This window comes from Ranitomeya variabilis, chromosome 1 (genome assembly GCF_051348905.1).
Source record: "Ranitomeya variabilis isolate aRanVar5 chromosome 1, aRanVar5.hap1, whole genome shotgun sequence".
In the NCBI taxonomy this organism is placed as follows: Eukaryota; Metazoa; Chordata; class Amphibia; order Anura; family Dendrobatidae; genus Ranitomeya; species Ranitomeya variabilis.
Genome location: NC_135232.1, coordinates 677171430 through 677185828, shown reverse-complemented (window position 1 = coordinate 677185828; position 14399 = coordinate 677171430). Strand labels below are relative to the sequence as shown.

The 14399-nt window shown below is 45.1% G+C and overlaps 1 protein-coding gene across 4 annotated transcripts in view; it reads left to right on the top strand.

Annotated features, from left to right (window-relative positions):
• The first annotated feature begins 3592 nt into the window (after positions 1 to 3592).
• The window catches only part of SLC35F4 (solute carrier family 35 member F4), a 467648-nt gene continuing 456841 nt past the window's right edge, over positions 3593 to 14399 (top strand). For 2 of the 4 annotated variants that reach the window (XM_077264849.1, XM_077264823.1), the window contains exons 1-2: positions 3593 to 4107; positions 12227 to 12668. In XM_077264849.1, the coding sequence (XP_077120964.1) occupies positions 12566 to 12668 (103 nt within the window). In that variant the 5' untranslated portion in view covers positions 3593 to 4107; positions 12227 to 12565. Of the gene's footprint in view, positions 4154 to 12226; positions 12669 to 14399 lie in introns of all 4 variants that reach the window. The other 2 variants (XM_077264858.1, XM_077264833.1) reach the window with 1 other exon arrangement.

The window sequence follows — 14399 nt, the reverse complement described above, 5'->3', positions numbered from 1 at the left end:
CGGTGTAACGTAGTCCATTTAACGGAGTCACTTAACGCAATGTGAACCCAGCCTAAGGCATTTTTAATTAGAGCTGGATCCTGCCTGCCCTTAAAATTGTAGGCTTTCAGCCTGGGAGAGGCATATAAGGTCCAGCGTCCCAACAAAGGGGAACACCTTGTCAGTGGCTATTGGGCTCTCACAAATTGGCCAATTTGTGCACTAAGTACCTTAATTTTTCACACATTTTCTATAGCAGTAATGCAATTTAAATTTCATACATTCAATGTTTGTATACTATAGCATTTCAGAATGCAGCTGTTTTCTTAGCTTTATTGACTGCTTGTCTCAGCTTGCACCTGTTCACACTTCTCCTAGGCTACTTTCACACTAGCGTCGTTTGTAATACGTCGCAATGCGTCGTTTAGGTGAAAAAACGCATCATGCAAAGTTGTCCGCAGGATGCGTTTTTTCCCCATAGACTTACATTAGCGACGCATTGCGACGTATGGCCACACGTTGCATCCGTTGTGCGACGGTTGCGTCGTGTTTTGGCGGACCGCCGGCACAAAAAAAGTTACATGTAACTTTTTTTGCTCGTCGTGTCCGCCATTTTCTACCGCGCATGCACGTCTGAAACTCCGCCCCCTCCTCCCCGGACCTTACAATGGGGCAGCGGATGCGTTGTAAAACTGCTTCCGCTGCCCACGTCGGGCATTACTTTCACAACGCACGTTGGCACGTCGGGCCAACGCATAGCGACGGCCCCGTGCCGACGCTAGTGTGAAAGAAGCCTTATTCTCTTTAGAAGTGCAGGTCAGTCTTTTTGATATTTATAGACTACTTAGTTGACACTATTTTCATCAATAAAGTGTAAAAGCCATCCCACAGCGACAAGGTGTACCCAATAAGGAATAAACCAAACTCTTGTAGTTCACCTCATTATCTATCAGAAGACCTCAAAATAGATGGGGGAAGAGCAGGACCCAGACCCGACTGGTTTCATTTTTTGTACTTTATGCAAACAGGAGCGTGGCTACACCTTTTTGTACTGGGCATTTTGTCCATATAGTTTTCTATCGACAAGTATCTGAGCAGACAGGTTTGTCTCCTGCTCTGGCCCCATCTATTTTGAGGTCTGCTGACATATAGTGAGGTGAAGTAAAAGGGTTAGGGTCCGTCCCGATTGGGTACATCTTGTCACGATGGGATGGCCTTGACATTGTTTTGATCAAAAAAGTGTAAACTAAGTGCCATATGTCATTTACATGTACTATTACTATTTATTTTCTCACTGTAGGGTATTTGCTCACTTTGTTTTTATCTTAGGTTCTGCCTATTACATGGCCGCACTAGGTAAGTACACCTACACATTGCACTTATACCAACATATGATCCAATTCCTTTCTTTGGTTCAATCTCAGCATGAGATTCCTATTGTTAATGTCACAAGTACTAGAACATAGTGCTCGGAGAATCTGTCCATTTATTATTGTGGAAGAATATTTCAATTCTGGTCAAGCACTGATGGTGGTCGGCTTTTATTATAAGGAAAAAACATTATATTGAAAAACATTACAAGCAGCGATGTACTTTACAGGGACAGCAGCTGCATCTGTAATATGCTCCTTTGGATAGGTTGACCTTATACTTTGTAAAGCAGGAGTGAACACAGGCAGAATAGAGTCCCTGTGCAAGAACAGTATATGGGGCACATTGCAGTTGAAAAGCTCATCAAAATACGTAATTCCACCTGCTTTGGAGGAGGTAGTGGCCCCTTTACTCCTTGGGCCCCTGGTTTCACCAATGATATGTCTGCCCCTGTTGTAAAAGGTTATTCCCATGTGGGACAATTATGGTATAGCTACAGCATTTATCTCAAGAATGGGGCACAATTGTGTGCAATGGGTACAGTTAGCCGTGCATGCAAAGATCTCCCCAAACACTTGTGAGTTTCGAAAACTGACACCACTTTCTAACACCCCTGTAAGGAGGAAGACCGGGCTGCGGGTACCTGTATTGAGCCGGGTCTGGAACTGTCGAGGCTGTGTCCGATGTTGCCCGGGGGAAGGATTAGGGGACTAGACAAGTCACATGACCCGGGAAAAGGGGGTATGTTAAAGCCGGAAATAGAGGAAAAAGCGCGCGCAGCAACATTTAGTTTCCGGGCGGCAGCACGAGCAGAAGCAGGCATGCGGCGCGCTCCGGAGGGTGACAGACACCGCGGAGACGAGACGCGGCAGAGATTAAGCGAGCGCTCCAGACGGACAGTGCGTGTAGAGAGTGCTGCGCGCCCAGAGGCAGTTAAGGCCGCGCATGTCCTGTTGCAGGACATTAGGCCGGACAGCACGCCTGAGCCCACGTTTGATTCCGGGATTGGTGCAGCTCTCATTGCACAGGCTCATGGACTAGGGGCTCAACGGGTAAAACTGGAGACTGCCCGCTGCCGCCAGAAGCTGGATCGCCGTCTGTGGGATCCCATCTGTGGACACTACTCCGGACGCTGTCAGTACTACAACCCTCAACGGATCATCTGCAGTGGAGGACCATAAGGACACGATAAGATGATAATTAGACTGCTGTCATCTTACATTTGCTTTATTTGTTCGAATGTAACTGTTTATCTCCCTGCGAGGAGTTTCCCCTTTGTGTTAATTAAACTGTTATATTGCTAACCCCTTGCTCTGTCTCCCTTTCGTCACTGCATCCCGCAACCTGCTTACACTCCCATACAAATGAAGATAATATGCTTGTGTTCACAGTGAAATGAAATGGGCTTGTTCTCTTTTTAGATAGATGTGGTCCCAGAGCTGTCCTATGGGTATGCCATTAATGTCCCAGATGGGACAAACCCTTTAACCGCAGGGTTTTGTGTCACCAATAAAGGAGGGATAAACTCATTCCAAACTTTGCTCTAGGCTACGTTCACATTTGCGTTGTGCGCCGCAGCGTCGGCGACGCAACGCACAACGCAAACAAAACTGCAACAAAACGCACGCTAAAACGCTGCGTTTTGCGACGCATGCGTCCTTTTTGGCCGAAAGTTGGCCGCAAAAAAAATGCAACTTGTTGCGTTCTCTGCGCCCAACGCATGTCCATGCGCCCCCATGTTAAATATAGGGGCGCATGACGCATGCGGCGACGCTGCGGCGCCCGACGCTGCGGCGACGAACGCTAATGTGAACGTAGGAAAGGATGATGAAGGCATCATTGTTATCTATGACCCAGTATCAGGGGAGACTCGTACACATACCACTTATTTACACCATACATCTATAGTATAGCAAAGTCTGAGAAACACAAGTCAAATTCTACTTTCTCTTCCCCTTAATTCCAATATAAATCAAATTAGTGTCAACATTTTACAGCAATGTAAAATAACCCAAGAGACAGAGACTTGTGCATTTCAATATTCCTCTAATTTACTCCAGTCATTATGGAGAAACGCAAACTGTAGTTTGATATCTTGCTACAATAATGCTGAAGCAGTAAAATGTAAGACTATCTGTAACTAGGGGAAGGCTTAGTGCATGCCATCACCGATGCAATTCAATGATTTTACTGCAGCGCCCTCTAGCGACTCTTTCCCAAATCTGCACGCAGAAGTTGTGCGCTCCTGGATGACAGAGGCCGGCTGGCATAGGGCTATGCGGTGATGTGAAGCCGTCCTGCACAGCTAGCAGCACTGCTGGAGCAGCGAGGACAAGACTGGGAGCAGAAGGGAGAAGCTCAGCGCTGCTGCAGAGCTGACCCTGCAACCAGCAGGAAGATTCCTCCAGGGAGACAACTTGGGCCGTCACATAGACGGGGACAGATGTGAGAGGCGGCGGTGCAGCAGCATCAGCACTGTCAGAGGCCAGGAGGCTGCTCGGGAGTCAGCACGTTGGGCAGCAGCTGCCTCCAGCATTTGTGGCAGTCAGGACCCTTCCATTGTTTGTGCAAGCTCCAAGCACATTCAGCACCTTGGACAGCAGCAGCACATGGGATTGGTGTGCAGCAGGTTGGGAGAGCTCAGCACCTCGGAGAGCAGCGCCGGTGACAAGAGGAGTGCAGCAGCCTGGGAACAAGCAGCACCGGGGACACCAGCAACTCCAAGAGCAAGGGGGCAGCCATGAGATAAGTGACCAGGTGATTACCACTAGCGACCAGGAGGACAGCAGCATTAGTGATCAGTGTAACTGTGCACAGCACCTAGGAGGACAGCAGCATTAGTGATCAGTGTAACTGTGCACAGCACCTAGGAGGACAGCAGCATTAGTGATCAGTGTAACTGTGCACAGCACCTAGGAGGACAGCAGCATTAGTGATCAGTGTAAATGTGATCAGAGCCTAGGAGGACAGCAGCATTAGTGATCAGTGTAACTGTGCACAGCACCTAGGAGGACAGCAACATTAGTGATCAGTGTAAATGTGATCAGAGCCTAGGAGGACAGCAGCATTAGTGATCAGTGTAAATGTGATCAGAGCCTAGGAGGACAGCAGCATTAGTGATCAGTGTAACTGTGCACAGCACCTAGGAGGACAGCAGCATTAGTGATCAGTGTAAATATGATCAGAGCCCAGGAGGACAGCAGCATTAATGATCAGTGTAACTGTGCACAGCACCTAGGAGGACAGCAGCATTAGTGATCAGTGTAAGTGTGCACAGCACCTAGGAGGACAGCAGCATTAGTGATCAGTGTAACTGTGCACAGCACCTAGGAGGACAGCAGCATTAGTGATCAGTGTAACTGTGCACAGCACCTAGGAGGACAGCAGCATTAGTGATCAGTGTAACTGTGCACAGCACCTAGGAGGACAGCAGCATTAGTGATCAGTGTAAATGTGATCAGAGCCTAGGAGGACAGCAGCATTAGTGATCAGTGTAACTGTGCACAGCACCTAGGAGGACAGCAACATTAGTGATCAGTGTAAATGTGATCAGAGCCTAGGAGGACAGCAGCATTAGTGATCAGTGTAAATGTGATCAGAGCCTAGGAGGACAGCAGCATTAGTGATCAGTGTAACTGTGCACAGCACCTAGGAGGACAGCAGCATTAGTGATCAGTGTAAATATGATCAGAGCCCAGGAGGACAGCAGCATTAATGATCAGTGTAACTGTGCACAGCACCTAGGAGGACAGCAGCATTAGTGATCAGTGTAAGTGTGCACAGCACCTAGGAGGACAGCAGCAATAGTGATCAGTGTAACTGTGCACAGCACCTAGGAGGACAGCAGCATTAGTGATCAGTGTAAGTGTGCACAGCACCTAGGAGGACAGCAGCAATAGTGATCAGTGTAACTGTGCACAGCACCTAGGAGGACAGCAGCATTATTGATCAGTGTAACTGTGAACAGCACCTAGGAGGACAGCAGCATTAGTGATCAGTGTAAATGTGCACAGCACCTAGGAGGACAGCAGCATTAGTGATCAGTGTAAGTGTGCACAGCACCAAGGAGGACAGCAGCATTAGTGATCAGTGTAAATGTGATCAGAGACTAGGAGGACAGCAGCATTAGTGATCAGTGTAAGTCTGATCAGAGCCTAGGAGGACAAGGAGGACAGCAGCATTAGTGATCAGTGTAAGTGTGCACAGCACCTAGGAGGTCAGCAGCATTAGTGATCAATGTAAATGTGATCAGAGCCTAGGAGGACAGCAGCATTAGTGATCAGTGTAAATGTGATCAGAGCCTAGGAGGACAGCAACATTAGTGATCAGTGTAAATGTGATCAGAGCCTAGGAGGACAGCAGCATTAGTGATCAGTGTAAGTGTGCACAGCACCAAGGAGGACAGCAGCATTAGTGATCAGTGTAAATGTGATCAGAGACTAGGAGGACAGCAGCATTAGTGATCAGTGTAAGTCTGATCAGTGCCTAGGAGGACAAGGAGGACAGCAGCATTAGTGATCAGTGTAAGTGTGCACAGCACCAAGGAGGACAGCAGAATTAGTGATCAGTGTAAATGTGATCAGAGACAAGGAGGACAGCAGCATTAGTGATCAGTGTAAGTCTGATCAGAGCCTAGGAGGACAAGGCGGACAGCAGCATTAGTGATCAGTGTAAATGTGATCAGAGCCTAGGAGGACAGCAACATTAGTGATCAGTGTAAATGTGATCAGAGCCTAGGAGGACAGCAGCATTAGTGATCAGTGTAAATGTGATCAGAGCCTACGAGGCCAGCAGCATTAGTGAACAGAGTAAATGTGAAAAGAACCTAGGAGAACAGCAGCATTAGTGATCAGTGTAAGTGTGATCAGAGCCTAGGAGGACAGCAGCATTAATGATCAGTGTAAATTTGAACAGCACCTAGGAGGACAGCAGCATTAGTGATCAGTGTAAATGTAATCAGAGCCTAGGAGGACAGCAGCATTAGTGATCAGTGTAAATATGATCAGAGCCCAGGAGGACAGTAACATTAGTGATCAGTGTAAATGTGATGAGAGCCTAGGAGGACAGCAGCATTAGTGATCAGTGTAAATGTGAACAGAACCTAGGAGGACAGCAGCATTAGTGATCAGTGTAAATGTGATCAGAGCCTAGGAGGACAGCAGCATTAGTGATCAGTGTAAATGTAAACAGCACCTAGGAGGACAGCAGCATTAGTGGTCAGTGTAAGTGTGATCAGAGCCTAGGAGGACAGCAGCATTAGTGATCAGTGTAAGTGTGATCAGAGCCCAGTAGAACAGCAGCATTAGTGATAAGTGTAAGTGTGATCAGAGCCTAGGAGGACAGCAGCATTAGTGATCAGTGTAAATGTGATCAGAGCCTAGGAGCACAGCAGCATTAGTGATCAGTGTAAGTGTGATCAGAGCCTAGGAGGACAGCAGCAATAGTGATCAGTGTAAATGTGATCAGAGCCTAGGAGGACAGCAGCATTAGTGATCAGTGTAAGTGTGATCAGAGCCTAGGAGGACAGCAGCATTACTGATCAGTGTAAATGTGATCAGAGCCTAGGAGGACAGCAGCATTATTGATCAGTGTAAATGTGAACATCACCTAGGAGAACAGCAGCATTAGTGATCAGTGTAAGTGTGAACAGCACCTAGGAGGACAGCAGCATTAGTGATCAGTGTAAATGTGCAAAGCACCTAGGAGGACAGCAGCATTAGGGATCAGTGTAAATGTGAACAGCACCTAGGAGGACAGCAGCATCAGTGATCACTGTAAATATGATCAGAGCCTAGGAAGACAGCATCATTAGTGATCAGTTTAAATGTGATCAGAGCCTAGGAGGACAGCAGCATTAGTGATCAATGTAAGCGTGATCAGAGCCTAGGAGGACAGCAGCATTAGTGATCAGTGTAAATGTGATCAGAGCCTAGGAGGACAGCAGCATTAGTGATCAGTGTAAATGTGATCAGAGCCTAGGAGGACAGCAGCATTAGTGATCAGTATAAATGTGATCAGAGCCTAGGAGGACAGCAGCATTAGTGATCAGTATAAATGTGATCAGAGCCTAGGAGGACAGCAGCATTAGTGTAAGTGTGATCAGAGCCTAGGAGGACAGCAGCATTAGTGATCAGTGTAAATGTGAACAGCACCTAGGAGGACAGCAACATTAGTGATCAGTGTAAATGTGATCAGAGCCCAGGACGACAGCAACATTAGTGAAGTGATCAGTGTAAATGTGAACAGCACCTAGGAGGACAGCAGCATTAGTGATCAGTGTAAATGTGATCAGAGCCTAGGAGGACAGCAGCATTAGTGATCAGTGTAAATATGATCAGAGCCCAGGAGGACAGCAACATTAGTGATCAGTGAAATGTGATCAGAGCCTAGGAGGACAGCAGCATTAATGATCAGTGTAAATGTGAACAGCACCTAGGAGGACAGCAGCATTAGTGATCAGTGTAAATGTGATCAGAGCCTAGGAGGACAGCAGCATTAGTGATCCGTGTAAATGTGAACAGCACCTAGGAGGACAGCAGCATTAGTGATCAGTGTAAGTATGATCAGAGCCTAGGAGGACAGCAGCATTAGTGATTAGTGTAAATGTAAACAGCACCTAGGAGGACAGCAGCATTAGTGATAAGTGTAAATGTGATCAGAGCCTAGGAGGACAGCAGCATTAGTGATCAGTGTAAATGTGATCAGAGCCTAGGAGGACAGCAGCATTAGTGATCAGTGTAAGTCTGATCAGAGCCTAGGAGGACAGCAGCATTAGTGATCAGTGTAAGTGTGCACAGCACCTAGGAGGTCAGCAGCATTAGTGATCAGTGTAAATGTGATCAGAGCCTAGGAGGACAGCAGCATTAGTGATCAGTGTAAGTGTGATCAGAGCCTAGGAGGACAGCAGCATTAGTGATCAGTGTAAATGTGACCAGAGCCTAGGAGGATAGCAGCATTAGTGATCACTGTAAATGTGAACAGCACCTAGGAGGACAGCAGCATTAGTGATCAGTGTAAGTGTGATCAGAGCCTAGGAGGACAGCAACATTAGTGATCAGTGTAAATGTGATCAGAGCCTAGGAGGACAGCAGCATTAGTGATCCGTGTAAATGCGAACAGCACCTAGGAGGACAGCAGCATTAGTGATCAGTGTAAGTGTGATCAGAGCCTAGGAGGACAGCAGCATTAGTGATCAGTGTAAATGTAAACAGCACCTAGGAGGAAAGCAGCATTAGTGATCAGTATAAATGTGAACAGCACCTAGGAGGACAGCAGCATTAGTGATTAGTGTAAATGTGATCAGAGCCCAGGAGGACAGCAACATTAGTGATCAGTGTAAATGTGATCAGAGCCTAGGAGGTCAGCAGCATTAGTAATCAGTTTAAGTGTGATCAGAGCCTAGGAGGACAGCAGCATTAGTGATCAGTGTAAATGTGATCAGAGCCCAGGAGGACAGCAACATTTGTGATCAGTGTAAATGTGATCAGAGCCTAGGAGGACAGCAGCATTAGTGATCAGTGTAAATGTGATCAGAGCCCAGGAGGACAGCAACATTAATGATCAGTGTAAATGTGATCAGAGCCTAGGAGGACAGCAGCATTAGTGATCAGTGTAAGTGTGATCAGAACCTAGGAGGTCAGCAACATTCGTGATCAGTGTAAATGTGAACAGCACCTAGGAGGACAGCAGCATTAGTGATCAGTGTAAATGTGATCAAAGCCCAGGAGGACAGCAACATTCGTGATCAGTGTAAATGTGATCAGAGCCTAAGAGGGCAACAGCATTAGTGATCAATGTAAATGTGATCACAGCCTAGGAGGACAGCAGCATTAGTGATGAGTGTAAATGTGATCAGAGTCTAGGAGGACAGCAGCATTAGTGATCAGTATAAATGTGAACAGCACCTAGGAGGTCAGCAGGATTAGTGATCAGTGTAAGTGTGATCAGAGCCTAGGAGGACAGCAGCACTATTGATCAGTGTAAGTGTGATCAGAGCCAAGGAGGACAGCAGCATTAGTGATCAGTGTAAGTGTGATCAGAGCCTAGGAGGACAGCAGCATTAGTTATCAGTGTAAATGTGATCAGAGCCTAGGAGGACAGCAGCATTAGTGATAAGTGTAAATGTGATCAGAGCCTAGGAGGACAGCAGCTTTAGTGATCAGTGTAAATATGATCAGAGCCTAGGAGGACAGCAGCTTTAGTGATCAGTGTAAGTGTGATCAGAGCCTAGGAGGACAGCAACATTAGTGATCAGTGTAAATGTGATCAGAGCCTAGGAGGACAACAGCATTAGTGATCAGTGTAAATGTGATCAGAGCCTAGGAGCACAGCAGCATTAGTGATCAGTGTGAATATGATCAGAGCCTAGGAGGACAGCAGCATTAGTGATCAGTGTGAATGTGATCAGAGCCTAGGAGTACAGCAGCATTAGTGATCACTATAAATGTGAACAGCACCTAGGAGGACAGCAGCACTGGAGATCAGGATAAGTGTGATCAGAGCCTAGGAGGACCGCAGCATTAGTGATCAGTGTAAATGTGATCAGAGCCTAGGAGGACAGCAGCATTTGTGATCAATGTGTGATCAGCACCTAGGTCAGCAGCATTAGTGATCAATGTGTGATCAGCACCTAGGTCAGCAGCATTAGTGATCAATGTGTGATTGGCACCTAGGACAGCAGCACTGGAGATCAGGATAAGTGTGATCAGCACCCAGGAAAGCAGTACTAGTGATCAGTGTAAGTGTGATCAGCACCTAGGACAGCAGGTCTAGTGATCAGGATAAGTGTGATCAGCACCTAGGACAGCAGCTTTAGTGATCAAGATAAGTGTGATCAGCACCTTGAAGATAACCGCTACTGATCGGTATAAGTGTGATCACCTTGGACAGCAGTACTAGTGATCAGATTAAGTGTGATCAGCACCTAGGAAACCAGTACTGGTGATCAGGATAAGTGTGATCAGCACCTAGGACGGCAGTAGTAGTGACCAGGATAAGTGTGATCAGCACTCAGGAAAGCAATACAAGTGATCAAGATAAGTGTGATCAGTACCTAGGGCAGCAGCTTTAGTGATCAAATAAGTATGATCAGCATCTCAAAGATAACCGCTACTGATCGGTATAAGTGTGATCAGCACCTAGGACAGCAGGTCTAGTGATCAGGATATGTGTGATCAGCACCTAGGACAGCTGCTTTAGTGATCAAGATAATTGTGATCAGCACCTCAAAGATAACCGCCACTGATCGGTATAAGTGTGATCATCACCTTGGACAGCAGTACTAGTGATCAGATTAAGTGTGATCAGCACCTAGGAAACCAGTACTGGTGATCAGGATAAGTGTGATCAGCACCTAGGAAGGCAGCAGTAGTGACCAGGATAAGTTTGTTCAGCACTCAGGAATGCAGTACAAGTGATCAGGATAAGTGTGATCAACACCTAGGACAGCAGCTTTAGTGATCAAGTTAAGTGTGATCAGCACCTCAAAGATAGCCGCTATTGATCAGTGTGTGATCAGCACCTTAGACAGCAGCAGTAGTGATCAGAATAAGTTTGATCAGTACCTAAGAAACCAGAACTGGTGATTAGGATAAGTTTGATCAGCACCTCGAAGATAACCGCTAGTGATCAGTGTAAGTGTGATTAGCACCTTGGACCACAGTGCTAGTGATCAATGTAAGTGTGATCATGTCCTTGGACAGCAGCACCAGTGATCAGTGTAGGTATCATCAGCCCCACGGACAGCAGTACTAGTGATCAACGTAAGTGTGAGCAGGACCTTGAGCAGCAGCACTAGTGATCAATGGTGGTGTAATCAGCACCTAGGACAGCAGTACTAGTGATCAGTATAGGTGTCATCAGCACCTAGGGCAGCAGTACTAGTGATCAGTGTAGGTGTCATCAGCCCCTAGGACAACAGAGCTAGTGTTTAGTATGTTTGATCAGCACCTTGGACAGAGCACTATTAGTGATTAGGAAATGTGATCTGCACATAGGACAGCAGTAATGGCATTGAGTATAATATGTGTGATCAGCACCTAGGACAGCGGCACTAGTGATCAATGTAAATGTGATCAAGACCTTTGACAGTAGTACTAGTGATCAATGTCCGTGTGATCAGTGCCTAGGACAGCAGTACTAGTGATCAGTGTAAGTGTGATCCGCACCTAGAACAGCAGTACTAGTGTATAGTATGTGTGATCAGCACCATGGACAGCAGTATTAGTGATCAGTGTAAGTGTGACCAGCACAAGGACAGCAGTACTAGTGTTTAGTATCTGTGATCAGCTCCTTGGACAGCAGTATTAGTGATCAGTGTAAGTGTGATCAGCAGAAGGACAGCAGTGCTAGCGTTTAGTATAATGATCAGCACCTCAGAGATAATCACTAGCGATCAGTGTAATTGTGATCACCACCTTGGACAACAGCACCAGTGATTAGGATAAGTGTATCCAGCACGTTGGAAGGCAGCTTTAGTAATCAGAGTAAGTGGGATCAGCACCTAGGACAGAGGTTCTAGTGATCAAGATATGTGTGATCAGTATTGGTGATCAGTGTAAAAGTGATTTATAAAAAGTGACAGATCAGTATAAAAGTGATTAGCAGTGCTGAAAATCATAAGTATGATAAGCATCTTGGACAACAGCATCAGTGATCAGGATATGTGTGATCAGCACCTTAGACAGCAGAATTAGTGATCAGTGTAAGTGTGATCAGCAGCTTGGACAAGTTAGAATAAACATCTCACACTGAAGCACTGTGTAGTTTGTTTGTGAATAACCACTTCATTAGTGTCAATATAAATGTGATCAGGACCTTTGACAGCAGCACTGGTATTGGGATAAGTGTAGATCATTATTCTTTTTTTATGTTTCAGCACTGGGATTGAGGTGAATACACAGCAGGGCAGCATCTGTGATAACAGTGCTGTCAATCACGTGAGCACTTCTGGTTCAGCTCCTTGGCAAGCACCTGCAATAGTTATCAGCGAGGTGTCACACCTTACAGTGCCCTGGACTGTGACATCAGCACATCGACTTATAAAAGGCTCACCATACAGTAATATTTAAGAACGTTGCAGCACAAGTTATTAGACAGGACTCTGTGTGGCACTTGGGACCATCCCATAAAAGAGCCCCAACATTAGAGACTGAAGCAGACAGAACTATCCAAGGAACATTTCAACCAACACATCACTGCAATTTCTTCAACCTTTATGGAAGTCAAAGCAGCCCCCAATGGTGTGGCAACCATAGAAGATAGGATCTTAAGGATCACCGGATATTATGGGTATTACCCAGGTTACTCCAGCCAGAAACGTAAGATTAACCAACTTCCTTAATGTGTGTGACATCCAGCTTGAGCTATTGTTGCTCATTGCAATGCATGTAACAAGCAAACAGATGCTCTTTACGTCTACTGAGTGTATGGGTGACATATTAATAGTCACACTATGCCATTCTGGAAGTGTATATTCACTGCATGATACATGCTTGCTTTTGGCAGATGATTAATGCAGGCAAAGTGTGATGTTTGGGTTTGTAAGGGGAATTGTTAGACCTCCTATTGTGCATGCAGTTGGCTGTTTATTGTATGAGGTACAAGGGACTGCACAACATTGGCAATCAGAATCTGAAATATATAATGGAAGACGGTGAGGAATTGCACTAAACCTTTAGCAAAGGTTGGGGGTTGGTTGGCAGAACCATGAATAAATGTTCCTTAAGCATATTCCATATATTAAACATCTTCCTAACAGATAAGAGCTTCAGGTAGGGATTACCCCTGAGGAAGTGGTCAGGTATTCTTGAACTTGTAGTTCCATAGTAGAGTAAAGATCCACATTACCTAAAGCTCTAATGTATTAGCAATGGTTCTTTAAGCTACATATGGTAGAATCAAGTAAGAGACTTCTATCTAGCTATCTATTTATTATCTGTGTATCTATCTGTCTATCTCATATCTATCTATCTATCCCATATCTATCTATCTATCTATCTATCTATCTATCTATCTATCTATCTATCTATTATCTATCTATCTATCTATCTATCTATCTATCTATGTATCTATCTATCTATCTATCTATCTATCTATCTATCTATCTATCTATCTATCTATCTCTATATATTGTGACAACCCATTAAACTAACACATTCAGTGGAATCTGATATTGTATCTTTATTACATATAATAGAGTTTCAATTATTCTTTAGCTTTAATCATTGTAAAGTGAGAAATGAAGCAATATTCTTGTTAATATCTAGAAAATAACTTAAACGTTATTCAAGATGATGAATCTGTATGTTGAGGTTTAGAGTGACTTCCTTAATGTTGACGCCCAGTTACATTGTGGGGCGGCTCATCCAAAGCATCATCCACAGTGAGAGTCTGCTGACATCCTACTACCTACTACAGTAGGTGGGATCAGAGCTAACTCTGATCCAGAGTATCCCCTTTGATGCTGAAGCAGTGGCTATATATCTTACAAGGTACAATATAAAAAAGAAAAAAAAAGGTGAAAGAAAATTTAACGAGTTAATCAATAAATTATAGATACTCCAATTAAAAATATAACTTTTTGAAATCTACACCAAGCCCTGATACATCTTCATCATTAGAAAAAAAGGCTAGCTAAAAACAAGACCATGCAAAGTCAAGAGAAAAATAAAAAATAATAATTGCACTCTAAATGCATCAATGAAAAACATTTAAAAATGCTTTTTTTTTGCTTAATATTGTTGTCCCAAGTTAGCAAGTTATAACCTTTTATGTGAATAGATGTTAAGTTGATGAGGTCCCACTGATAGGACCCCAGCAGATGCTTAGAATGGGGCTCTAAAGCCCTCTGCTTATTGGATGCACATGTGTAGCATGGTGCGGGGCAGTAGACATGGATGAAGTACTCGACTCCTACGTCCCAGCATGTTACATGAAGGTGGGGGTCCTGGCTGGGTGTGTGGACTTAGTTTTTGGGGGCACTATGCCTTTGCAGGCCGCATGTTACCGATAACTTTTGTTGGCCAGGACTAGACGTTGAGCAGTTCAAT